The 25,581-nt window shown below is 37.0% G+C and overlaps 2 protein-coding genes across 3 annotated transcripts in view; one reads left to right on the forward strand and one right to left on the reverse strand.

Annotated features, from left to right (window-relative positions):
• OTUD4 (OTU deubiquitinase 4) overlaps positions 1-18,865 on the forward strand; it is a 48,231-nt gene extending 29,366 nt beyond the window's left edge. For both annotated transcript variants that reach the window (XM_012453990.2, XM_012453989.2), the window contains exons 12-21: positions 759-862; positions 973-1,159; positions 4,948-5,110; positions 6,940-7,063; positions 7,383-7,438; positions 8,518-8,598; positions 9,620-9,758; positions 10,306-10,566; positions 11,956-11,996; positions 13,896-18,865. In XM_012453990.2, the coding sequence (XP_012309413.2) occupies positions 759-862; positions 973-1,159; positions 4,948-5,110; positions 6,940-7,063; positions 7,383-7,438; positions 8,518-8,598; positions 9,620-9,758; positions 10,306-10,566; positions 11,956-11,996; positions 13,896-15,113 (2,374 nt within the window). In that variant the 3' untranslated portion in view covers positions 15,114-18,865. The remainder of the gene's footprint in view (positions 1-758; positions 863-972; positions 1,160-4,947; positions 5,111-6,939; positions 7,064-7,382; positions 7,439-8,517; positions 8,599-9,619; positions 9,759-10,305; positions 10,567-11,955; positions 11,997-13,895) is intronic.
• Positions 18,866-22,920: 4,055 nt separating this feature from the next.
• Positions 22,921-25,581, reverse strand: part of ABCE1 (ATP binding cassette subfamily E member 1) — a 32,714-nt gene continuing 30,053 nt past the window's right edge. Inside the window, exon 18 of the mRNA XM_012453991.3 lies at positions 22,921-24,572. Within this exon, the coding sequence (XP_012309414.1) occupies positions 24,525-24,572 (48 nt within the window). The 3' untranslated portion in view covers positions 22,921-24,524. The remainder of the gene's footprint in view (positions 24,573-25,581) is intronic.

The following is a 25,581-nucleotide window of genomic DNA, read 5'->3' on the forward strand; positions in this document are numbered from 1 at the left end:
TGAGCTCAGGAGTTTGCGACCAGCCTGGGCAACATGGTGAAACCCTCTTTCTACTAAAATACAAAAAATTAGCTGGACATGGCAGCATGCGCCTGTAGTCCCAGCTCTTTGGGAGGCTGAGGCAGAAGAATTGCTTGAACCTGGGAGGTGGAGGTTGCAGTGAGCTGAGATCACACCATTGCACTCCAGCCTGGGTGACAGAGCAAGACTCTGTCTCAAAAAAAAAAAACAAAACCCTAATATAACCAACACTGCAATTTTTGAATCCCAATATAATTCAGCACCCATTTTTAGCAACTCAAGCATTTGGCAATATTTTCTAGTCTATTTTCCCTAACACTTTTTTAAAAAATTAAATGAAATTGGCATATGTTGAGGGCGATTCAAACATCACACCATTTCTCCAGTAGATGTTTATATGTGCCTCTAACAGTATAAAGACTTCTTTTCCTGCCTTAACTACAGTACCATTATTATATCTAACAGAATAAGTCATTCCGTATTTATTTAACTTTTGCTTAAATTGTGATTTAGGCCTCTTTTTTTAAAATTAGAATATAGGCTTTTGATTTATATCATTTCATTTAATTAGAATTACATCTGGATTGCTAAAGGCTGTTTGTACTTAAATTCTAATTTGTTTTTAATGTAAGAAATAAAACTGGAAATTGTTATATAGGCTGAAAATAAAAATGCAGAGTATTTAAGTATTCTTACTAAGGTATTTTAAGCTATCACAAGTCTTTCCCTCTTTGAAGGCACACATCAAAGAACCTCAAAGCACCTCCCCCAGAAAGCTGGAACACAGTGTCAGGGAAGAAGATGAAAAAACCTTCTACTTCTGGACAAAATTTCCATTCTGGTAGGAGCACATCAAGCTATCATTCCTTTGGGATTGGGATGATGGTACTTGGGGTTGTTTATAATACAGAATTATGAATATTATGATATGCTTTTGGGTTCTTATCATAGATATGGATTACAGAGGGCCAAAGAATCCAAGCAAGCCAATAAAAGCCCCATCAGCACTACCTCCTCGACTGCAGCATCCTTCAGGAGTAAGACAACATGCATTCTCTAGTCATTCTTCAGGGTCACAGTCTCAGAAATTCTCCAGTGAGCACAAAAATCTTAGCCGGACACCCTCACAGATCATAAGGTAACCTTCTTGAATGCAAGAGAAGTAAAGAAATCAAGTAAGAGGCATTTGTTACATTTGTCACATTATGTGCATTTAAATAATTTTAACTTTTTATTCGTATACTTGTCCCTAGATTAGTATTAAAGGCATTTTGGATAAACATCATGTGAGGATCGCAATTCTTTATAATTCTCTTCGAACAAACCCAGGAAATATACATAGCAAGACCTTTATGTTTTAGTAATTTTTTCAAATGGTTTAGGAAATCTTATTCTAGCCCAATCCTATTCTGGCACTTAATTATTTACTGGTGGCTTGTAATATGGTAAATACTGGATTCCAGATTGCATTCCCAATTCCTTGGGAGGTGAGGATACTCCCATTTGTACAAAAACTTAAAGCAGCCCAAAATTGTTGGTTTACTTTGTTCTGGTAAGTTTCAATTGTGGTAATGTCTCTTAATACCGACTGGGGGCTACAATTTTAGGTCTGAAATTATGAATATCAGCATTCTGACTAAATATCCAGAGACAGATGAACTTCTAGGTTCATAATTTTCCTCTGCTATGTGGGTTTTAATTTTTCCCTAGTCTACCCTTTTTGTTGAGTAATTTTATAGCCCTTAGGAAGGGCTTTATTTGAGAGGTACTGTGTCTTATGTTAAAACTGTCTTCATCATGCAAACATGGCCGTGTTTCCAATGGAGTCTTCATAGGTGACTATGACCAGTATCTTTCCCATTCAAGCACTGTCAATTGCCTGAAGAGCTGTAGCATCAGCTTATGTGCTTGCTAACCCTCTGGTCTTTAGTTCCTTTATTTCTGGCATTTGGGTGTTCCCTTTCTTGTGAATACACTTAACATTTTGTCACTAAACATGTATAGGCTGGTGTGAAGGTTGTGAGTTATCTCAGTTGATTGATCACAGTCAGTTACAGATCAAACTCCTGGTTCTACTCTGTCACCCCTTCCACTACTGTAGTTGGCTAGTCTTAAAAAGAAAGAAAAAAAGATGTTTTATGTAGCATCTTCAAGACAGAATTGTAGGTTCTTAAGCCGTCATTTATCAATATTAGTTTCTTGGGGCTGTTGTAACAAACTACCACAAACTGGTTAGCTTAAAACAACAGAAATTTATTTTTTGCACACTTCTGGATGCTAGAAGTCTGAAATCAAGTTGTTGCAAGGGCCATGCTCTCTCCGAAGGCTCTAGGGGAGAATCTGTTCCATGCTTATCTCCTACTTCTGGAGTTGACTGCAGTTCTTGAGGTTCTTTGACTTGTTGGTGCATCACTCCGTTCTCCGCTTCCATCATCATATGGTGTTCTCCCCATGTGTCTGTGTCTGTCTTTTCTCATAAGGACATTAGTCATGCTGGGTTTAAGTCCTACCCTATTCATTATGACCTCATCTTAACTTGATTACATCTGAGAAGACCCTATTTCTAAATAAGGTCATGTGCACAGGTACTAGAGATTAGGAACATGAACGCATCTTTTTGAGAAATATACTTCAATTCATAACAAATAGCAATGATTCTAATCTGTTACATTACCTCTCCCAAACAGAATTAATGCCACTAATCAACTAGTTATGGCTGAAGTTTGTTGTTTGGACATTGACCAAACTCCGGTAGCCTCTGGTGGTAGTTTACTCAGTGCACGAAAAGTATCTAAGATAGTAACTTATCTTGAATGTTAACTTTGGAAACCTAAAAATAGAAAGTAACTATAGGAAGGTCATAGGCTGAAATTAATTGTTTAATAACATTCTTATTTTTCGATAGAAAAGCAACATTCTTTTTCCTTGAACACAAGGGTACTCTTAATGATTTAAAGATTATAAAAGAAAATACAGACTATAAAATGAATTTAAATAAACTTGTTTATAATAAACTGAATATATAATCCATTGTTTCTGGTGTTGATTCTAATCGCCTATGAACTGGTGCAGTGCTCAGACAGATACCTCTTACCAGTAATACTTTTAATCAACAGTATTTTTAATACTGTGTTATAGAGAAGCATATCTTACTAAGATCCTTTTTTCTCTGTTAGCTATATTTGTTACTTGCTATATAAAAACACTTGATGGTATGTGACAAGGCAGTGGTAAGTAATACATAGACATGAAACTTGAGAGGTATTTTTGACGTTGTGACTAATTACATTAGAACATAGTGGTATTTGCAGTTTGTCATTAGTTTAGTATGCCTTCTCCACTGTGTGTGTGTGAGAGAATTTTACTAATGTATTAAAACAGATTTAAAGGTTTTGTTGAATATTTAAGATCATTAAAAAACCTAGTCAAGTTTTAGGATTTTATAGCTAACAATCCCATTGATTTAAGCCCAGTAGAGTTCATCTTCACTTTGTTTCTAATCTTTACCACATCACTTTTGAATTTCTTCTAGTTATAGAGCAAAAGAGAACTGTAGTGCTGGATATGAGATTTTCATGGCCTCTTACTTTTTCCAGTGTTTTTCTCTTGATACTGCCTCTTCCTTTGGAAGAAACACAAATATAACAAAAAAAATCAAGCAAGATTGTCATATATGCTTTCATTAATGTGGGTATCCAGAAGATACTGTGACTGAACATCTGTCTTCAAGCTAGATGAAAATAGAAAGTAGTAGCTTCTGTGTGGTAGGTGAGGATGAGATGAAGGCCATACAGTAGTGGTCATTTTTTTTTTTTTGGGTCATAGGAGATAGTGGTAAGGTAGTGCTAATTTTCCAGATACTCTTGACAGTTGCTGAGTTCTCTTCAAAATTTTTTACCAGTAGGATTTGGGAAGGATTGGTCTAAAATTTTTGAGAGTCCAGATTTGCTACCCTGCCTGTTTTCATTAGTACCATTGGGGTTGACATCTGTCCTGTTGTAATTAAGAGTGTGATTATAAGTGGGACTATGTAAGGACATGAAATGGCTATTATGGCTATTACTTATTTCAGAGGCAAAAAAAATCAGATGGTATCATAGTGCTCTATTCTGTTGAGGAGGATAATATATATTTCTTTGTACTGTGACAAAGTATTTTTCTTAGAGGTTTTAGATTTTCATTTTCCACTTTTGAAGAATTGTTAGACATGATTGAAATAGTATTCCTACTGCCTTTAATAATTGTAACCCATATCATACATTAGGGTTGCATTATAGGGCACTAAACTCTATAATGAATTTCTTGTCATCCTTTTTTGGCCAAAATTATGTTGAAATGACAGCAGTCTTATCTATGCACTTGGCATCCAGCCTGACATGTTTTAGTTTTTCTTTTTTGGCTCGCTGTCTCCCTTGGTGGTGTCATAAACAAGTGGGAAGATGGCCCACTGAACTAAAATGTCAGTTCTAAAGTGTCAGTTCTAAAATGGTCATTGGACCATTCCCCTTTACTTAGAACAGAAAATGAGAATGCTTTTGAGACCTAAACTAATAACTTTCCCTTTGTTTTGAGAATTCTTAATGAAAATATTGGAATATGGTATAACAAGTATATATAGTGCTTACATTTCTTTCTGATGAAAAGAAATAACCTCACTCATTTTTCTATCATTTGGAAATGTTTTTTTTTCTTTCCCCCTCTACCTTCCATTGTTAAGTTTGTCTTCTTGACTCTCTGTAAGGTAGGCTGATGCTACAGGAGCTTCCATTTGCTCAACATTTATTAACCAGGCTGCCAAAAGTTCTAAAATGTCAGGGTAGCTAAATTAGTAAAATGTTTGTATTGCAAAATAGATCATTTTATTTTAGGTATTCAGTACAGTGTGTCTTTTTTTTTTTTTTCTGATAAGAATGTTTTATTTGACAGAAAACTTGATCGTGAAAGAGTTGAAGATTTTGATCACGCAAGTCGAGAATCTAACTATTTCGGCCTTTCCCCAGAAGAGCGCAGAGAGAAGCAAGCTATAGAAGAATCTCGTTTACTCTATGAGATTCAGAACAGAGATGAACAGGCTTTCCCAGCCCTTTCCGTATGTATGAAAAGACATTTTAACAGTTACTGTATAGAAGTTTCTCTTAATATAGTTTTTATATTAAACCATAGTTCCCAATGGTAAACTAATAATTTTTAAACTGAAACATACTTTAAAGATCACATTTTTTCACATTTTTCTTATTTTTCCTTTTCACATTTTTCTTGAGGAATAGGTGGTCTAGAGATATTACTAAAAAGTTGGTAAGACAGTTGAGGCGAGTAAACTGGTTTGTTCAGTTGTAGTGTTTAGTGTTTTCTTTTGAACTAGAACCTAATTTGTTAGCAAAAGTACTAGGTAGTAGAGGTTCACGATTTAGTTAATCCATTACAAGATACATGTATAATATTAGGGAGCCCGTTTGACAGCTGTCTTTCAGGGTGTTTGCTGTTGGAGGTGGTAGCACATGTCATCCCGTGGCTTTGTCCTTTCTCCGTGTATCAGGCACTGGGCTGTGGTGGATGCTTCTATGATGAAAGAAGTGTTCTCTACCTTCAGGTTTCTTAACTCTTTTTGGGAAGTCAGAAGGGAAAACTTGTCATGTAGAATGAAGTATATGCTCTGTGAGTTGGGTTTGTTGGCAGCACAGAGGAGAGGGTACCTAATTCATTCTCATGTCTGGGAGCCTGTGCCTGTGATCATTTACATCTTGGTAAGTTGTACCCAAATGACCTATGATCCAGAATGGTGGCTGGACACTTTTTCTCTTAAGAGTAGATTAAATAAACAATGGAGTGTTATAGGTGGCTACCCAGTATACTGCTATAAAACATTAAAGCCCCACACACTCAGTCTGTCTTCTGGTCTCTGTGGACTTCTTTAGAGGTTTTAGAAGTAGCTCAGTTGAAAACAGCTGATCTGGAATTGCAGTTTAATCTGGCACAGGTGTTGGAGTTTAGAAATTATTGGAAGAAGTACCTGAATCCATTTAGTAATAATTGGAAGTGCCCAAATTTATATGGAAATAAGCATTGTTTATGTGCTAAGTACATTTATCTCTCATGTCATGTGTGTTATATAAATAACTACAAATGGCTTAAGCTTATATTCATACCTTTTTGCATTTTTCAGTTAGTGTATTGTAAAAGTACAACTTTAATGTGGGGACAGATTGTGAAATTTCTTTCTTGTTAAGAATGGGGTCTTGCATACTCACAGTTGTTAGACTAAGGAGTTTGATATAGATTGCTTTTGATAATGACTCAGATTTGTTTTTTAGAAAACTCCTGCTAGAGAAGGCTGAGATCCTCCTCTTAGCTTATGGAACATTTATTTAGAATGCTAAAATAGGAACCTAGAACCTTTAGTGATAATTTAGCTTAAAAACCTGACTTATTTCAGTCCCTGATCTACTGCAGAGTTTAAGTGATTTGCTGACAGTCAGTAAGCATTTCAGTGATAAGAATCCTAGTGCACTGTATCTGCTAATTTGTACTTAGGTTCTCCCCAACTCCCCACCAAACAAATATGGCTCTACAATGGCATTTTTGGAAAGTTGGCACAGAAGATGGTGGTGTTTTTGTAAAGAAAAGTTGCAGGGTAAAGGTTTGGTCATGGTGGCTTCCTGAAATAGGGATATGAAGATTAAGTCTACTAATCTAGACTGAAATCTGATTGCTTAATCCTTTTGACTTAGTGATAAGACTATTAATCTAGAGTGTATCATTTAATTATGGACCCTACATTCCATCTTTCAGTTCAAAAATACAGGGCTGTGAATTTTGAGATCTTTTAGAAGTCTGAAGAATAAGATTAATTACAGGATTTGTTCATGTATTTGTGGGTCAATCTTTAACACAAAATGTTGTGTTTTGTTCATTTTAAAGAGCTCATCAGTCAGTCAGTCAGCTTCTCAGAGTAGCAACCAGTGTGTCCAGAGAAAATCATCACATGTAAGTGATAGAAAAGGAAGTAGGCGGAGAATGGATACAGAAGAACGAAAAGACAAAGGTAAATTATCTTATCATTCGAAAGCAGATAGTAGAGATCTCTTTAGATGACTGGCTTAATGTAATATATTTGGAAAAGAACACTTTTTAAGTAGTTGAAGTAGTTATCTAATGTCACATATTTTGAATGTTGTAGAGAAGCGTTGACTCAAGCTAAAGCATATTGAATGTTATTCTAAAAACTACGTGTTCAGTGACTAAACGTGGTTCAAATAGTACTTTTGTTTTCTTCTAGAAGTCTTTGTATTTTGTTTTTCTGTATTCAGACATCAATCAGAATAATAAACCATAATGTCTTTTTTTATCTTGATCTGCTACAGACTCCATTCATGGACATAGTCACTTGGATAAAAAACCCGAACCAAGCACATTGGAGGTAAAAGTTTTAAACACTACTTGCATCTTTTCTTTTTTCTTTATACTGTGATAGTATAGTAGGAAGAAGTGGAAGAAGGTAATTCAGAATTTTATAGCTGTGTATTAGGAACGTAGAAAAGCAGGGAAAAGATGATGGGGATTGAGAAGTCACTCACAAGTACAACAATTTCTTTTTTTGAGACAAACTCTCACTCTGTTTCTAGGCTGGAGTGCAGTGGTGCAATCTTGGCTCGCTGCAACCTCCGACTCCGTAGTTCAAGTGATTCTCCTGCCTCAACCTCCCAAATAGCTGGGATTACAGGCATGCACACCTAATTTTTGTATTTTTAGTAGAGACAGAGTTTCACCATGTTGGCCAGGATGGTCTCAATCTCCTGACCTTGTGATCTGCCTGCCTCAGCCTCCCGAAGTGCTGGGATTATAGGTGTGAGTCACCGTGCCTGACCTAACAATTTCTTCAAGGTACATTAGGGTACCCTGCCTGAATTTTTAGAAAGTAGCTTTTAGCCAGGCATGGTGGCTCACACCTGTAATCCCAGCACTTTGGGAGGCCGAGGTTTGCGGATCACTTGAGGTCAGGAAGTTCGAGACCAGCCTCATCAACATGGAGAAACCCCGTCTCTACTAAAAATACAAAAGTAGCCGGGCATACTGGCGCATGCTTGTAATCTCAGCTGTCAGGAGGCTGAGGCAGGAGAATCGCTTGAACCTGGGAGGTGGAGGTTGCGGTGAGCCGATGGCACCATTTCACTCCAGCCTGGGCAACAAGAGCTAAACTCCATCTCAAAAAAAAGAAAGTAGCTTTTATTCTCTCTAGAGTGATATTTTTAAAGGACAAGCGCATACTGTTTGAAGCCTTGCCTCCAGTGAAAACTGCCCAGTAGTTTGATATAATAAAGATGTGCAGGCAAAGTTAGCCTACCTGTTGAAAATAAGATATAATTGGAAGAAATACTCAGTGGTGAGAGGGTTCTGTCAGATGTAGGTAGGGTGAGTTTTAAAAGGAAGCCATCAATTATTCCAGAATGCGGGTCTCTGCTTCTTTGCTAAAACTTTGCTTCTTTTTGGCTTCCAAAGAATATTACCGATGATAAATATACAACAGTTTCATCACCATCAAAGTCAAAGAAGTTAGAGTGCTCTTCTCCTGCAGAACAAGTAAGTGTATTGTTGTATTTGACATTGAATGCTCCACTGTTTGGGTTTCTTTGCTCTCTATATAGGATCATTTAAAAATAGAAAAGATTCTAATATGGGAAATGGGAGAATTTTTTCTGGCATCACAGTTTTGGTGTGGTTATGATTTTTAAATTTATTCTGATGTTAGTCTAGAATGTTCTCGAAATTTATGGAATGTTATAAAAATAACCGTCATTTTCTGCACATTGAGAGCATTCTTTTGAATTGATTTTGAATATATTTATATTTGTTATTATATTTGACACTGTATTACTTTGATGAATTTGCTGGAAAGTAAGATTTTTGAAGAGAAACTATTTCTTCTTTATTTCAAAACTTGAAAGAGCTGTCTTCATCATTAGTAATTATTTGGGAGGGAATATACTGATTGAAAGGTTTGAAAAATACACATTAAAAAAATACCAATTTACACATTGCATGATGAAGAAACTGTTCTAGCAGATATTTTAGTTCTTAATCTAATACAAGAGTAGAGAAAGTTAAATGTTAAATGCCTTTCAACCAACATTCTTCATATCAGTAAGAAAGCATATAGTTGTATGAGAAGTTTTTATAATAATCATGAATTTCAAGATTTCAATGATTTTGCTCACTTGCCTTAAAAGTATTGTGTTGTATTTAACTCTGCTAGTGGATAGGTGCGGTGGCTCACGCCTGTAATTCCAGCACTTTGGGACGCCAAGGCAGGCAGATCGCTTGAGCCCAAGGGTTTTGAGACTAGCCTGGGCAACATGGTGAAACCTTGTCTCTATTAAAAACTACAATCCTCATTGGTAGGCAACCCTTGGTTAGGATCAAATTTGTTTGCATATTATCTTTAGCTACTGTATGTTTTTCTTTTCTAAGACTATAAGGGCTATTTGTACTTCATTTGTATAAAAAGCAGGCAACTCAAGATATATCTGGTGGTTAGAATTAGTGTAAAGCAAAATGACCTCTTGTCTTTTTCTTTCTTCCCCCACTCACCCCTTTCTTGAAGAAGCCAGCAGAACATGTGTCTTTGTCAAATCCAGCTCCCCTTCTAGTTTCTCCAGAGGTACATCTAACTCCTGCGGTGCCTTCTTTACCAGCCACTGTGCCAGCCTGGCCAAGTGAACCTACAACTTTTGGACCAACAGGTTAGAGAAGGGTTTCGAAAATCTAGCCAGCCAACCAACAAATGCCTTTTTAGTACAAATTCTTGAGTGCAAGTTTGACCTCCGAGCAGGGTTAGGTATGTGGAGCCTCACAGAGCTTTCTGTGATACTCTGCTTTGCCCTCCTTCCAGTGTGGAAAGACCATGTTCATTTGGGGTTGTATTCATCTGACATATGCCTTCATAATCTCAGGAGCATGGTGTTTGAGCTGGTTGCTTTGGTTGCTCAGCACTAACTGGCACCAGTTAATGCTTTCTCCATGGGCCAGTTCTTTATGGCCTCATAATGAACCCCTTGACCTGCCTGCCCCATCTCCTACACATTACTATTAGAAGACATTGACTCAAAGCTTGTGTCCTGGGCATATTTCTTCCTTTGTGTCCAGGGGGGCCCTTGGTTGATATTAAAGGTATCACCTTGGATTGGCTGTATCAGTTATACAGTATTCTTTATAGGATAATGTAAGCATATTTGTAGAGAATTATTTTCACCTTTTGTGATTTTTGATTCCTTTTCTTCTCTTTTGTAGGTGTTCCTGCTCAAATTCCTGTTTTGTCAGTGACACAGACTTTGACCACTGGACCTGATTCTGCTGTATCCCAAGCTCATTTAACACCCTCTCCAGTTCCTGTGTCAATACAGGCAGTTAACCAGCCCTTGATGCCTTTGCCTCAGACATTGAGCCTTTATCAAGACCCACTGTATCCTGGGTTTCCTTATAATGAAAAGGGAGATAGAGCCATTGTACCACCTTATTCACTGTGTCAGACTGGGGAGGACCTACCTAAAGGTGAGCTCCTTCTCCAAGTTCAAATCGACTTTACCAAGTCCAAACAGGCTTAGCGAGAAATGAAGAGGTGTAAGTAGAGGTCAGAGGTCTGGTTTCTCAGTAAGCTCAAGGATGGGAAGGACAGGTCCTTGAGCTTACTGAGAAACCAGACCTCTTATAGCTCAAGGTTTGGCTATTAGTCGTTCACTCTTGTTTCAGCTTGATTTAAATGTATTAGAAAATGTTTTTTAGTGTTTCTAGCATACTTGTTAATGCTAGTATGCTTAGTAATGATACCTCCTGTCTTTTTTTACATAAATGGACTTGAAACCATTTTGAATTAAGATTGTAATAATTTAGTTAGATACCTAAACACTATGGAGTTTTCTCAAAATTGGTAACACATGCATACATCCATGAAAAAGTTACTGAGAAAAGCGAATATAGTGTTTAGTGGCTGTTAAAGTACTATATTCAATATGTCTTATTTTTGTTTAAAAATTCTTTTAAAATTTGCTTTTCCCCTTTATTTTTAAGGAACTTACCCTCCCCCATTTATAGTTTGCAAAATTTTATATCTGTAAATCTACTAGAGTAATGCCATGACTACTGTATGCTCTTTACCTGGATTTATGTGGATGGTTTTATTAGTGGTGTGTCTGTGGGTAAAAGGCTCATGGTAAATGTATACTTGGAATAATATTATTCTACTAATCATGATAGTAATAAGTTAGGTTTTATGTTGATTTTACCATTCTCCTCAACATTTTTATTTCCTAATTTTTAAACCCCACAGAAAAGTTGAGAAAGGAAGCACCTGAATGTCCTTTACCCAGATTCAGTTTTAATAAGATAAAAATTTTAGTTTAAGCCATTTTGGGATTTATATGTTAACAGACAAAGCATATTGAATCTGGAATTAACCTTTAGAAACCTGTTTTTAGGTTATGTTTTATTACAGCTTTTTTTTTTTTTTTATGACGGAGTCTCACTCTGTTGCCCGGGCTGGAGTGCAGTGGCATGATCTCAGCTCACTGCAACCTCCACCTGCCTGGTCCAAGTGATTCTCCTGCCTCAGTCTTCCAAGTAGCTGGGACTACAGGCACATGCCACCGCACTCAGATAATTTTTGTATTCTTTTAGTAGAGATGGGATTTCACCATATTGGCCAGGCTGGTCTTGAACTCCTGATCTCATGATCTGTCCGCCTCAGCTTCCCAAAGTGCTGGGATTACAGGCATGAGCCACCACAGCCGGCCATTACAGTTTTTATCTATGATTTGTATCACAGGCTAGAGAAAACAATTATCATAGGTAATATTGCCTTTAGAACTATGTATTTCATAAGGATGATTGGAAAAAAAAGCTCCGCAGATATATAATTTTAACAATTGATTACTTTATTTTTAGATAAGAATATTCTTCGATTCTTCTTCAATCTTGGAGTGAAGGTACATTTTATCATCTTATTTTATTCATTAATGCTGTTTTAAATTATTTAGTGTTAACTCTTAATCCTGTCAGTCAGTAAACTAAAGTTTACTAAATCTCATCATTTTAAAAACCAGCATTTTCAGTACTATACAGTTTGTTTTTGGTGCTAGAGGCTCCAGTTTTTACTTGCTTTTTCTCTTAACTGGTGATGGCTTACCTTGTGAGTATATTCAAGACATAGCTGCATCTTTGGGCAACATAGTGGAATGCACTCGCTGTGGAATTAATTTGACATAAATCTGGGCATGAAGTTCTGAACTGCTCCGTCACTCTTTAGCTGAATTTCCCTGGGCAAGCCATGTAGTGTATCTGAGCCTAGCTTTTTTCATTAACGGAATGGGGGTAGTAATCTTCACCTGCCTCAGTTATTGAAAGGATTAAAGGAAATAACATGTACATTCTCCTATGTAAGATAGTGCGGTTGTTCACTGGAAGAACAGAGGTATCCTTTGGGAAGTGGTCAGCCTAGAAATAGCTTTTCTTAGGTTGGAGTACTCTGTCCTTGCCAATGTCAGGTTTTCTCCTGTCCTGGATTAGTTTTTGTGGGTTCTAGACAGTTAAACTATGAAATGAAGTGCTCTACCTTAGCCTGCTGACCACTTTCGTAAAAGGAAACTTGATTATTTTATCATCTGCTGCATTAATTGCTTAATTTTGTATTTATTTAATGTTGACTTTAATTGGTTAGCCAATTAGCTGGTTATATTTTCATTTTTTTTTTTTTTTTTTTATGAGACAGGGTCTCATTCTGTCTCACAGTCTGGAGTGCAGTGATGCGATCTTGGCTCACTGCAACCTCTGCCTCCCGGGTTCAAGTGATTCTCCTGCCTCAGCCTCCCTAGTAGCTGGGATTACAGGCACATGCCACCATGCCCGGCTAATTTCTTGTATTTTTTTAGTAGAGACAAGGTTTTACCACATTGACCAGGCTGGTCTCAAACTCCTGACCTCAAGTGATCCACCTGCCTCAGCCTCCCAAAGTGCTGGGATTACAGGTGTGAGCCACCATGATGCCCGGCCTTTGTTTTATTTTTGTTTTTGTTTTTTTTTGAGATAGAGTTTTGCTCTCGTTGCCTGGGCTGGAGTGCAATGGTGCAATCTTTGCTCACCGCGGTTTCCACCTCCTGGGTTCAAGCAATTCTCCTGCCTCAGCCTCCTAAGTAGCTGGGATTACAGGCATGTGCCACCACACCCAGCCAATTTTATATTTTTAGTAGAGACAGGGTTTCTCCATGTTGGTCAGGCTGATCTCGAACTCGCGACCTCAGGTGATCTGCCTGCCTTGGCCTCCCAAAGTGCTGGGATTACAGGCGTGAGCCACTGCACCCAGCCCATATTTTGGTTTTGAACTCTTGTAGAGGAAGGATTTGGAATAATTTTCAACATTATTCCTCTCTGATTAGAAGTCTAACTTAATCCTTGCATATGCAGTATTCTGTGGGCTTCTAGAATTGTGGATTCCTAACATTGGATATCATCTACTCCTATACTGGCATTTTTCCAGTAGAACAAGTTCAGATGTTAACTGGCCTGCCTGGGGTCACACACTGAGTTAGTGGTAGAGCCAGAATGTGAATGCAGGTCTAGCTAAACAGCCAGTGATGCAGAGATACTATCTCCTCTCAACCTATCAGGACTTCAGATTGGTTTTAGGACAGGAGCAAGCAATGGTGTCTTAAAACAGTGAATTTTGTAATTCATTTTCATGTTGGTTATTACAGTGATTTAGTATTTGGACTATACATGGTCTTTGTAGGCATGAGAAACTTTTTTTGAGCCTAGTAGTTTTAGATTGATATCCACCTGAACCTTTTTTTCTCCTCTTTTGTTTATTTAACTGTTTTGTGTCTCTTTAGGCATACAGCTGTCCTATGTGGGCCCCACATTCTTACCTGTACCCTCTGCACCAGGCTTACCTGGCAGCCTGCAGGATGTACCCAAAAGTCCCTGTCCCTGTTTATCCTCATAATCCCTGGTTCCAAGAGGCTCCTGCTGCTCAGAATGAAAGTGATTGTACCTGTACTGATGCCCACTTTCCTATACAGACTGAGGCCAGCGTTAATGGTCAGATGCCACAGCCAGAGATTGGACCGCCAACATTTTCTTCACCTCTGGTTATCTCTCCATCTCAGGTGTCTGAAAGTCATGGACAGTTGTCTTACCAGGCCGATCTTGAATCTGAGACCCCTGGGCAGCTTCTTCATGCTGATTATGAAGAGTCACTAAGTGGCAAGAATATGTTCCCCCAACCATCTTTTGGACCCAGTCCATTCTTAGGCCCAGTTCCTATTGCACCTCCTTTCTTCCCTCATGTTTGGTATGGGTACCCTTTTCAGGGATTCATAGAAAATCCAGTAATGAGGCAGAATATTATCCTGCCCTCTGATGAGAAAGAATTAGATCTGTCTCTGGAAAATCTGGATCTTTCTAAAGAATGTGGTTCAGTTTCAGCCGTAGATGAATTTCCAGAAGCCAGGGGTGAACATGTACATTCTCTCCCTGAAGCAAGTGTGAGCAGTAAGCCGGACGAAGGCCGGACGGAGCAGTCATCCCAGACACGAAAGGCAGATATGGCATTGGCTTCCATCCCTCCTGTAGCAGAGGGAAAGGCTCATCCTCCCACTCAGATTCTAAACAGAGAGAGAGAAACTGTGCCTGCTGAACTTGAACCAAAAAGGACCATTCAAAGTCTGAAAGAAAAAACAGAAAAAGTAAAAGATCCTAAGACTGCTGCTGATGTGGTCAGCCCGGGGGCCAACTCTGTGGATAGCAGAGTGCAAAGACCAAAAGAAGAGAGTTCAGAAGATGAAAATGAAGTGTCTAATATTTTGAGAAGTGGTAGATCCAAGCAGTTCTATAATCAAACTTATGGAAGCAGGAAGTACAAAAGTGATTGGAGCTATTCTGGTAGGGGCGGATATCAACATGTGAGAGGTGAGGAGTCCTGGAAAGGACAGCCAAGCAGAAGCCGGGATGAAGGTTATCAATACCATCGAAATGCCAGAGGACGACCATATAGGGGAGATAGGAGGAGATCAGGGATGGGAGATGGCCATAGGGGGCAGCACACTTGATGGTTGTTGCTGAATTATTTTCTAACTTAGGTGGACTCTGAAGGCTTTAAAAAAATACAATAAAATAAAAACCCCAGTTGGAACTCTCTCCCCTCCCCAGCCCCCTTCCCTTCACTTCTATACTGTACAAGACATTTTGGACATGAGTTCAAGGGGGCAGGTGAATTCCTGGCATTGCCAGTTTTCTTCATTCAGAATCTGTTTATTTATCAAGTGACTGTCCCCATAAAAAGTAGAAGATAAGTTTGTTAAAGTATTTTTTATAAACAGCTTAATATAAAACATAGATTTAGTGTTTGGCTTTTTTCCTTATATAAGTTTGATTTCAAATGTTGGAAATATGTGTTTTATAGTGTTTACTGAAGTGACAAGAAAATATACCATTTGACACACTATAGATTCCAAACATAATGTTGCACCAAATAGAAATGTATATTTTATTATGCAATGCCTTAGTCATAAACTGGGCTCAAACAATTCTCAGCCTAAAACACTGTTGTCTCTTAAAATGCTTCCAACCCAAAGGCCTTTCATCTCAATATCTGTCAAACTTGAATAATGTCTTCTCTTTAATATTCACATAAGGCAGCCTATTAACTGTGTCTTAGCAATGTTGTATATAGTTCTTTTAATATTCATAAGGTATATTTTTGAATTTTGGTATTTGTTGAGATTGCATAGAAGAATAGTAGGAAATCCAATGAAATGGCTGTTTCCACCAAGAATTCTTAGCACTGGTGTAAATATCATGGTGCCTACTCGAAAGAAATGTAGATGCTATGCATTTTGAAAATAATCTGCATCAGTTAGAACTGCAGACTTTTTTAAATGCCACTTTAACACTAATGCACTGACAGATTCTAAATATTTTGTGAGAAGAAATGTTAAAAATTTTTAGCTTGATAGGTTTCTAGAGTTACTGTGTTTTGTTTTCTCCTTGCACCATTGGTTGTGTTATCACTTTCACTTTACACTTGCATGTTCTTGTCAGGGCTGGAACTGTTGTATAGAAGATAATATGATTGTGACTTCCAGTTCTTTTCTAGAGGATGCTGCTAGAAAATGGTTTTGCTTTGTGTTTTATAGCTTGTTACCCTTAGGTAGGTAACATCTTCCATCCTGCTTTCTTCCAGTCTTTGCAGTCTTCACTAGAAGTTCCCTTTGCATGTTGTACTCTGTTCTCATTTGGAGATTGGACTCTCTGAATTAACACAGTATTCATTCATCTGTGTTATTTTGTAAAAATAGCTGTAGCTTGTATTTCTTATTTGTACATACCAGTGTGATAATCTACCCTTTTATTATGTTGAGATTATCTTCTGATCAGGAAGTTTGAGTGCTATGCAAATAACATAGTAGTAATTTCTCTTTGCATGCCACGTGTAATATACCTAGCCAAAAACAGATGCGGTGACTTTCTTTTTTTGTAAAGCAAATTACTTAAGAAAATACAATTCACTTGAATTTGACAAACTGAAACAGATGAGTTTTCTGGGTTCTCTGATAACCTATGGGAATGTTTAGATGCCAGCTGGGCTCTGTGAATCTCCACTGTACTGTAATAATGGTTATTTACCTCTGTGCTGTTTTAATTACCTAATGTCTGTGTAACTGCTGAGTTGAGTAGTGATTAGCATTTAGATAATAATGTAACGGATTTTAGAGAGCACTTTGAAAGATAACATTTTATTATGATGGTGCTAGGTAAAAAATTGTAAAGACTGGGATGATTGTGTAGAAAAAATTTTTTGAGAGAACCTATTGAAAGGAATTTGTTGTCACCTTTCAAGCTAGAACAGTTGAAGGTACTGCTTTAAGCCATTTTTTTTTCTTAACATCAGCGGCTGAGTTAAGGAAAGAGATTAGCAGGTCCTCCACTTTGAGCTCATGCTTTTTTTTTGTAGGACTAACTTACCTGATAATTTTAATGAAAACCACATTTTGATACAAACACCAGATTTGAAAGTTCAGTATGTTTGATCTCAGGAGTCAAAAATAAGTTGTTGCTTCTAGTGTCCTGCATTTTACTGACTGGGGTTTGATCTCAGCTTCTGAAAATGTTTAAAAATTGGAAGGAAATACTATTCATGTCTTCATGGTCACTTTGTTTTACCTCAGTTGAGTAACATAATAGCTCCTGAAGGAAACACAGATTTGCTTTCTGTTTCCCATATTTCTCACCTCTAGGGTATGATGGAAACAGTGCTTGAATGGTAATTTTAGCAGATGGTACTTTTCTCAGTGACCTCTGGAATAAAGACTTTCGATAGTTTTAAAAGTAATCTTGGCATGAAGGTCGGTTTTGCTTTTTTCCTTTATGTTTGATTTTAAATGTACTAGTCCAGGGAATTTTGCCTTATGCTGAGGTCAAACTAAGGCTAAGCAAGCTTTTGTTCTTCATCTTTAAGGTTTGTCATGCTCTGTGTTGACCTATTTCTTTATGAGAATAGAAGTAAAAATATAGAACTGAGGATCATTTGTGTTTTTGACTTGGAAATTATCAGACTTCACCATATTATGATCATACATATTTTGAAGAACAGACTGACCAAAGCTCACCTGTTTTTTGTGTTAGGTGCTTTGGCTGAACTTGATTCCAGCCCCCTTTTCCTTTTGGTGTTGTGTGTGTCTCTTCAAGTTCATTTCCTCTCAGATAAATCTTCAACTCTTGCCCCATGCCTTCCTTGGCAGCAGGATGCTGGCATCTGTGTGGTCCTCATACTGTTTACTGATAACCCACAAGTTCATTTTCACGGCAGACCTAAGCTCAGACCCTGCCTTGCCGTGGCAAGAGTAGGTTTTCCCAGACCACAATGTCGATATAACTTATTTAATGCAGACTGTATTTTTGCAGTGTGTTGTTTCCTTTGTGACTCAAGGTTGAATTAAAATGCCTGTGAACTGCAAACTTGCTTATGATAGACTTGGTGCAATAAAGTTCCTTTCTAACCATTTCTGGTTTAGAAAACATTCAGCCATCCTAGAAACTAGCAATATTTATTTTTGCCTCTTTTCTTTTACTTCATTTTTAGATGAGGTAAATGTTTTGTCTTTCACTTAAGGGTACTAAGCAAGGTCCACTCTAGTGTAGCTGAAGAGAATGCGTATTTGGCTACACTATTTGTTTACTGTATTTTGCTTCCTATGTCTAAATGCTATTGTTTTTGTTTAAAATCCTAATAATGGCTCATTTCCAATATGTTAATTTCAAATAACTAAGGTTTTGCTACTAGGGTCAGCCATTTACTCTCCCACTAATTGGGATTATTTTTTAAAGGAGGTCTTTCCCCCTGAAATGCAAGTTTTAGAAAATCTTAGAAGAGGGGTGGGTGCATGTCTTAATGCTGGGAAGCAGCAACTTTGGGGTTGAACTTACTTGAATGGATTAAAAATTGCATTGTGTTACAGAGCTAGAAAATTTTATGTATGAAAAATGGTAATAGCCTTACACTGAGTACAAATAATACTTAAGAGCATGTGAAGATGTGATCATTTGTGATGTTACTTGTAAAAAAAAAAAAGTATATATATACATATCTTTTGAAGTGTTGAAACTAGTACTTTATATTCTTTATCATATCACTTTTTGTAAGTGTTGAATATATTCCTGTTTATTTTTCTATGTTCTGTTTTGTAGCCTTAAGAAGTGTTTCAAACATATCTGAATGTATAAAATAAGAGTAAATGCCCTACATGGTGTGATGCTGCATTATATATAAAACTGTGTGCATATATTAAATTTTGTCTCTTGATTCTGCTTGTGAATTCTTTGGTTCCAGGGTTAACCAAGTGATTATAGCATATAAATCTTAAGAATTTTTGTAAACCCCTTAAAATGAGAAATGATTTCCATGATGTTTTTCCAGCTAGAAGACAATTCTAGTACGTGCAACTAAAAACCATGTAGAATTTATAATCTATGGGTATTGTAATTTTCCCTACTTTATATAATGAAACTGAGGCCAAGTTACTTGCTTAGGGTCATGCAACTAGTAAGTGGTAGAACTCATATTTGAGTCTAGTTTTAAGTGACTTTATAGCTAATGCTACCTTTTTTTTTTTTTTAATGGGAATGTGCAGAATATCTAAGAATAATTTGTGGATTAAATTGTTTTTAAATTTTTTTTACATTTAGCATTCAGTAATATGTTGGCTAAAGAAAGGTAAATTGAAAGTTTTGAAAACTAAGTATACTGAAATACTCTAAAAACTCAATTTTTTAAAGCCTGTTTTTCTTTACAAAATTACCAAAGAATATTGTCTAATCAATACTTGTTTACATAAAATATGAACTTTCTGTTAAGTCTGGCTGAACCTGAAACAAGAGCCTCTCTCAATTCAAGTATTGGACAGAAAAGTGAGTGATCAAGGAACAGGGTCAGAAAGCTGGGAAGGAGGATGAGCCATTATTAAAGATAATGAGAATTGGCATGTGGATCTTCTATTTGAGACTGCTTTAGGAGTTGAGTAAAATATCACAGAACCTGTGGGGAAGGAAGAAAGGAAGAAGGAAAAGGGGAAACATTAGTTCCCTGGGTTTATCCATGGCGTCATAGAGAAGCCAGTGTGGGAGCTTGTTAGTAAGAGGTGTGTTTGTGGTGGATGGGGGGTGGGGGGAGGGTTCTTGCAAAATTGGTCATTCCAGAAATGTATGGGAGTGACCCAAGTTAAGTCAGTGGTCTCCACAAAGGGCTTGCTTTTCACTTTGAATAATTATAATTTTACTTACCTTTCACAGACTTTAGGTCTGGGTCTAGGGCATAGTATGAGAATGTAAATAAAAAACCAGAAGTTAAACACAGCTTCCCTTCATAAACTTTCGCACCCTAACTTAACCTGAGTTCTTCTTGAAACATGGACCCCTCAGAATAATAGGGTTGAGTTTTCTAAGAGAAGCTACAGACATTGGTATAAACATTAGTTTTTGAAATTGATTTTTCTATAATAATTCATTAGAGAAATGGGCTTTAGAGGCAACCCTTTTAAAATATCTAACATTCCTGTAATTTTATTTTTCACAGTGAAAAATCTTATTAAAGATGTGTATGCAGATGATGAGTATGGTTTTTAAGGCCTCCTATCCCTTTGAATATTCTTAACTGAATTGGCAGGTTAACTGGTAACAAAATTCTGTGTAGTAAGCCAATTTCTTTTTTAAAAAATGAGAACCTTGGCTTTGGACTAATGATTTTCAGATGAAACAGAAAACTACTGCAATGTACCTATCTAGGGATATACTTGTTGGATCCTTCCTGTAATTTACTTTTCCAAACTAGTAGTAAAAACATTTAAGTCCTTTATAGTTTTATAAGGTAGTTTTATAAATGCAGACAGGAAACCAGAAGCACAGACATAAAGTGACCATTGACATAGGAGACCTATATTTAGGCACATGCAAAGTTGGGAGCTAACGTGTGCATTAAAGCCAGGGTCACCCCAGTGAAAGGGGTGAAATTAAAAATTTCCACAGACAAACCTGTCTTGGCCTGGGTTCCAGTTCCTTAAAGGCAAAAAACAAAACCACTGAAAATGTTACCACATTCATTTAGGTTTGAGGTCCAGGAATCCACAAACTAGGAAAACTAAAAAGTGGTTCCAAGCTGGTAACACACTTGGCTCCCATGGCAGAAGGCAAATGGAAAGAAAGCCTCTGAAGAAAAAGACCTCAGCCAGGGAGGTTTCTTGATGGCAAACAGGAAACCAGTTTGACTTAACCAGGTTTAAACAAACAGGGATGTATTTCTCAAGAAATGTGGAGAAAAGTGGCTGCTGGCAGTTGTGCAGTGTTTGATGTCAGGAGTAACATTCTTGTAGCTTGTTTTGCATTTCCTTTGTATGTATCACCTATGGGCACACAATAGTTGCTCCATATTATTACATCCTCAAGAAGCAGTACCAGATAATCATCTCCCTTATTAGGAAAGCAAGAGGTTTTCTTGAGGTATTTTCTAGAAAAACCTGAGGAGGTTTCAATTTACTGACTAGAACTCTCTAGCCAGTAAATTGGCCAAAACTGCAAGAGAGACTAGGAAAGTATGGAAGAGGATTTTCGACGTCTTAGCCCAATTATGACCAACCACCTAGGACTGGGCACACTGTCTACCCTAATAAATTGGCAGAGGTGGTGGTCGTGAATAAAGCGCTGAGGAGAAATGGTATTTGCCACACAAAATCTCAGAATTTTTAGATACAGCCTCATCAAACATCTGCTCATAAACTGAAACACTACAAAGGAAACCATCTTCCAAGAGCAACTGTCAGCACAGGATACAGCCAAGTTTAGACCTTCATGTATTAAGTGGATGGACTAGAAATGTTTCAAAAAGTTAAAAGACAAAGGGATAAAGAAGTAGAAGCTCCTGAACAACTACTATCTTGATACTTTGCTTCTCTAACTGGCCTTGCTTTCTCCTCAATTCCTACTTTCAGCATGTAAAAAAACTAACCAATCTGGAAGGCACAGAAAGCTCACAGCCTGCCTGAATTCATCATTTCCTTCCACTAATCTCTTAAAAGCCCATGTTCCTTTTTGCCTCTGACCAGACAGGTATTCTGCTTTACATGGTTTATCTCACTTATCTATCCTTTTAAGAACTCGGTAAGATAGGTGCTGTTACTCTTTCCTGTGACCTAATTCCTTTATGTATTCCTTTCTGACATTCCAACCCAGAATGATTGCTTTCTCTTCTGAGCCACCCAGTGCTCACAACAGACTAGACACTGGGTTAAGGGCTTGACATACCTGTATCCATCTACTATATTGATGAACATGAATGAAATTATACAACACTGCAGCTTTGTAGTCTTCCTACTTTCTCTGTGGCATGTAGGTTCATTCCTTCAATACAGTAGGCCATTACAAGCCAGACACCATGCTATATACACTGAGTGACAAGACAGATAAAAGATTGGACTTTAAAATGCTTGTAGTCTAAAATTAGGTCAACCTAAATTGCAGAAAATGATTGTACCATCAATATACTGCTTTTAAGACTGTTCTATACTAGGTGAACACACTAAATATAAATAATCTAATGATGATTTAAAAACGTAAATGGCCAGGCGCAGTGGCTCACACCTGTAATCCCAGCACTTTGGGAGGCTGTGGCAGGTGGATTACCTGAGATCAGCCTGGCCAACATGGTGAAACCTTGTCTCTAAAAGTACAAACATTAGCTGGGTGTGGTGGCGAGTGCCTGTAATCATAGCTACCCAGGAGGCTGAGGCAGGAGAATTGCTTGAACCTGGAAAGCAGTGGTTGCAGTGAGTGGAGATCGCACCCCTGCACTACAGCCTGGGCAACAGAGGGAGACACTGTGTCAAAAAAAAAAAACCCACAATGATTTTTAATCACATGCAAAATGTAAAATTCAAAGGGTATATGTGTATGTATATAAATGTGTCCTTCCCCCCATTCTTTAATCAAATTGTCTTTGTCAAAAGCAATTGTTTCTTGAGTATCCCTTTGTATATTTCAGTATTTTGTATATTTTCACAAAAATGGTACTATATAAACTGTTAGAATATATTTTTTTAAGTATTTGAGACTTTTTCCAATCAGGACATTATCAACTAGTCTCTTTCTTTCTGCTAACATATGCATTCCCACTGTATATAATATTGATTTTACAAATATTTTTCTTGTGTTAGCAATTGTAGGTTTTTCTATTGCTATGTAAAATTTTAAGATCCATATTTTAAAGATTTCATTTACATGAAAAATTCTTTTAATACATATTCTGTCATTAGCAGTAAGCAGAACTGTGCTATTATTATATCATAACAAGTACTTTAAGACAATCCGAGATCAGTAAATAACAATAGCTTTTACTTATTTTATTCAATATATCTGAAATAATCATTCACAAATTTAACCTATCCTTAAAAATAGGCATTACTTATTTTAGTATAATCCCATTTGTGTACAAAACAAACCCTTTACATATTCACACTTAGGTAAGTGCACAGAAAAAAGAATGAAAGAATATACATTACTGAATTCAAACACTGGTAACCTTTGGGAGGGTAATAAAGGGAGATCATTTTTTATTCCATTCTGTATATCTGAATTTTTTTACATGTATTGATGTATTACTCACATAAATTATTTTTTAAAAGGCATAATGGGGTCCAAATTAAACCATACTTTGTAGCCATTATTTGCATGTTAATCAAGACTTCTATTATTTTAAGTAGTTCTTAAAGTCTGTCAAATACTTCCTAATATTTCCCCCTCAATTTTGCTTGCCCAGTCATTTATTTAGTAAACCCTCTTCCTCATAAGTTAATTCCAGTTTAGTCAGAAGTACAACTTAAAAGTGGCTCCAGGCTATAGGTAATCCTGTTCAAAATTCAGGAACTCAAGAAATTTAGATGGGTTTTTGGAACTAGAAAAAGGTTTAGATAATGTGCTCTATATCCAAACTCAGAAATGAATGTATGTGGTACTGAGGGATACTTTGTATTGCTATCTGGGGACTTTTGCATTAATGTTGCCTTTAGGGAAGTGGTTTATAATCCTTGGTTGCCCACCAGAAAAATCTGTGGAACTTTAAAAAAAAATACATAGATGCTTAGGCACCATCTTTAAAGACTTCGAGTCTGTAGTTGTAAGGGATGCAAATATTCTTTAGAAATGATTTTTCCTAAATCTTGATCAGTGATTATGTAAATACATGTGTAAAAAAATGACATTACCTAGAGAATTACTGAATACAGAACCTTACGGAATGCAAAAACTAAAAAATTCAGAGTAACTTTTTTTGGGGGGAAGGGAACTGAATTGGTTTTTGCTAAACATGTTCACAAGCACCAAAAAAGATTAAAAACAATTAAAAAATACATATTTCTCCAACAGTGGTGCTTTGTAGTAGATGATAAACTTCCTCAGAAACCAGGTATACTGATAATATAGTGCAAAGACTGAAAACAAATAATAAACATAATCTTCATGTTTATTTATGAAATGTCAATCAGTGGAATCTTTGACTGGCTTTTAAAATAAGGGCAGTTTCATTACACTGGCATATCTGGCAAACCAGGTAAGTACAGAAACCCTTTTCAAGATTTAAAAAATGGAGCAACACTGGTCAGCATTTGGTATGTGAATGTGATATACCTACTGAAAATCTTCCCACACGTCATGAAAACTTGGAGGTAATCTGTATAGCTTGAAATGTCTTCATTTTAGAGTATTATGCACAAAAGGGCCTCATCATGAACAGAAAAGTGGCGTTTTCTGTGTTTCAATTACAATTTAGAATGCAACTGGCTTTTTATGTTATATTAAGTGAATTATATTTCAAGCTCCAGAGTATGTGGGGCGTAAAATCCTGATTCAAGTTTTATATGACAAAAATTCTAGTAAATATTCCTTTTAATTAGTGGCTTATCGATATTCTCAGATTCAGTCTAATCATCCAAGAAAAAGTAGTTTCCACTCTTCTTTTGTTCTACATCCTAAAAAATAAAACAGAAGCAACAAAAGTCAGCATACCATTTTACTATAGCCAAAGGTAGACTTTCACTCATGGTATTACTTAGCGGTGTTTGTTTACAACAGTGCCGGTACAACCTGTTCTGCACACACCATCTATTTCTGGATATTCCTGGGTCCACTACTCAAAGGAAAGATAACTACCTCTGCCCTAACCCTAATGCTAGAATCACTCACTTCACCAACTAAAGCAAAGTCCCTTTACATAGATGCCTTACATATATAAAATTTGGCTATGTATTATTATTCCTGGGAAAACTATTAAATTCCATTTTCATCACTGCAACTTTAATCTCCAGATTCAAAATGTAGCATACTGTCAGTTTGAGACCTAGCTATCTATCTATATATATATATATAAAGTTTTTCCAGGCCGGGCATGATAGCTCACGCCTGTAATCCCACCACTTTGGGAGGCTGAGGCAGGTGAATCACGAGGTCAGAAGTTCGAGACCAGCCTGAACAACATGGTGAAACCCCATCTCTATTAAAAATACAAAAATTAGCTGGGTGTGGTGGTGCATGCCTGTAATCCCAGCTACTCAGGAGGCTGAGGCAAGATAATCGCTTGAACCTGGGACGCGGAGGTTGCAGTGAGCTGAGATTGTGCCATTCATTGCACTCCAGCCTGAGCAACAAAAGTGAAACTCCGTCTCAAAAAAAAACAACAAAAAAGGAAAAAAAAAGTTTTTTCCATGCTGGCCAGTAACAATCTTACCTACCTAATTGTTGTCATACCTTAATCCTCTTATTATTGTTTAGCTAGGATTAAGGTATGACTATCTTAAGATGAGTAGGCATACAGAAATAATTAACAGGTGCACCTGTTAACTGAACCATGAGTCTATCCAAGAAAATGACAAGTGTCCTTAATGCTTCAGAAGATATTATTCTTTTCTAACCAATTTACTTTTCAAAACTGAGAAAAACTCTTCAATTTTATGTCAGAACTTACCATTTATGCTGGCCAAG

This window comes from Aotus nancymaae, unplaced genomic scaffold, assembly GCF_030222135.1.
Source record: "Aotus nancymaae isolate 86718 unplaced genomic scaffold, 86718_ANA_hifiasm-v0.15.2.pri h1tg000033l, whole genome shotgun sequence".
NCBI classification, from domain to species: domain Eukaryota; kingdom Metazoa; phylum Chordata; class Mammalia; order Primates; family Aotidae; genus Aotus; species Aotus nancymaae.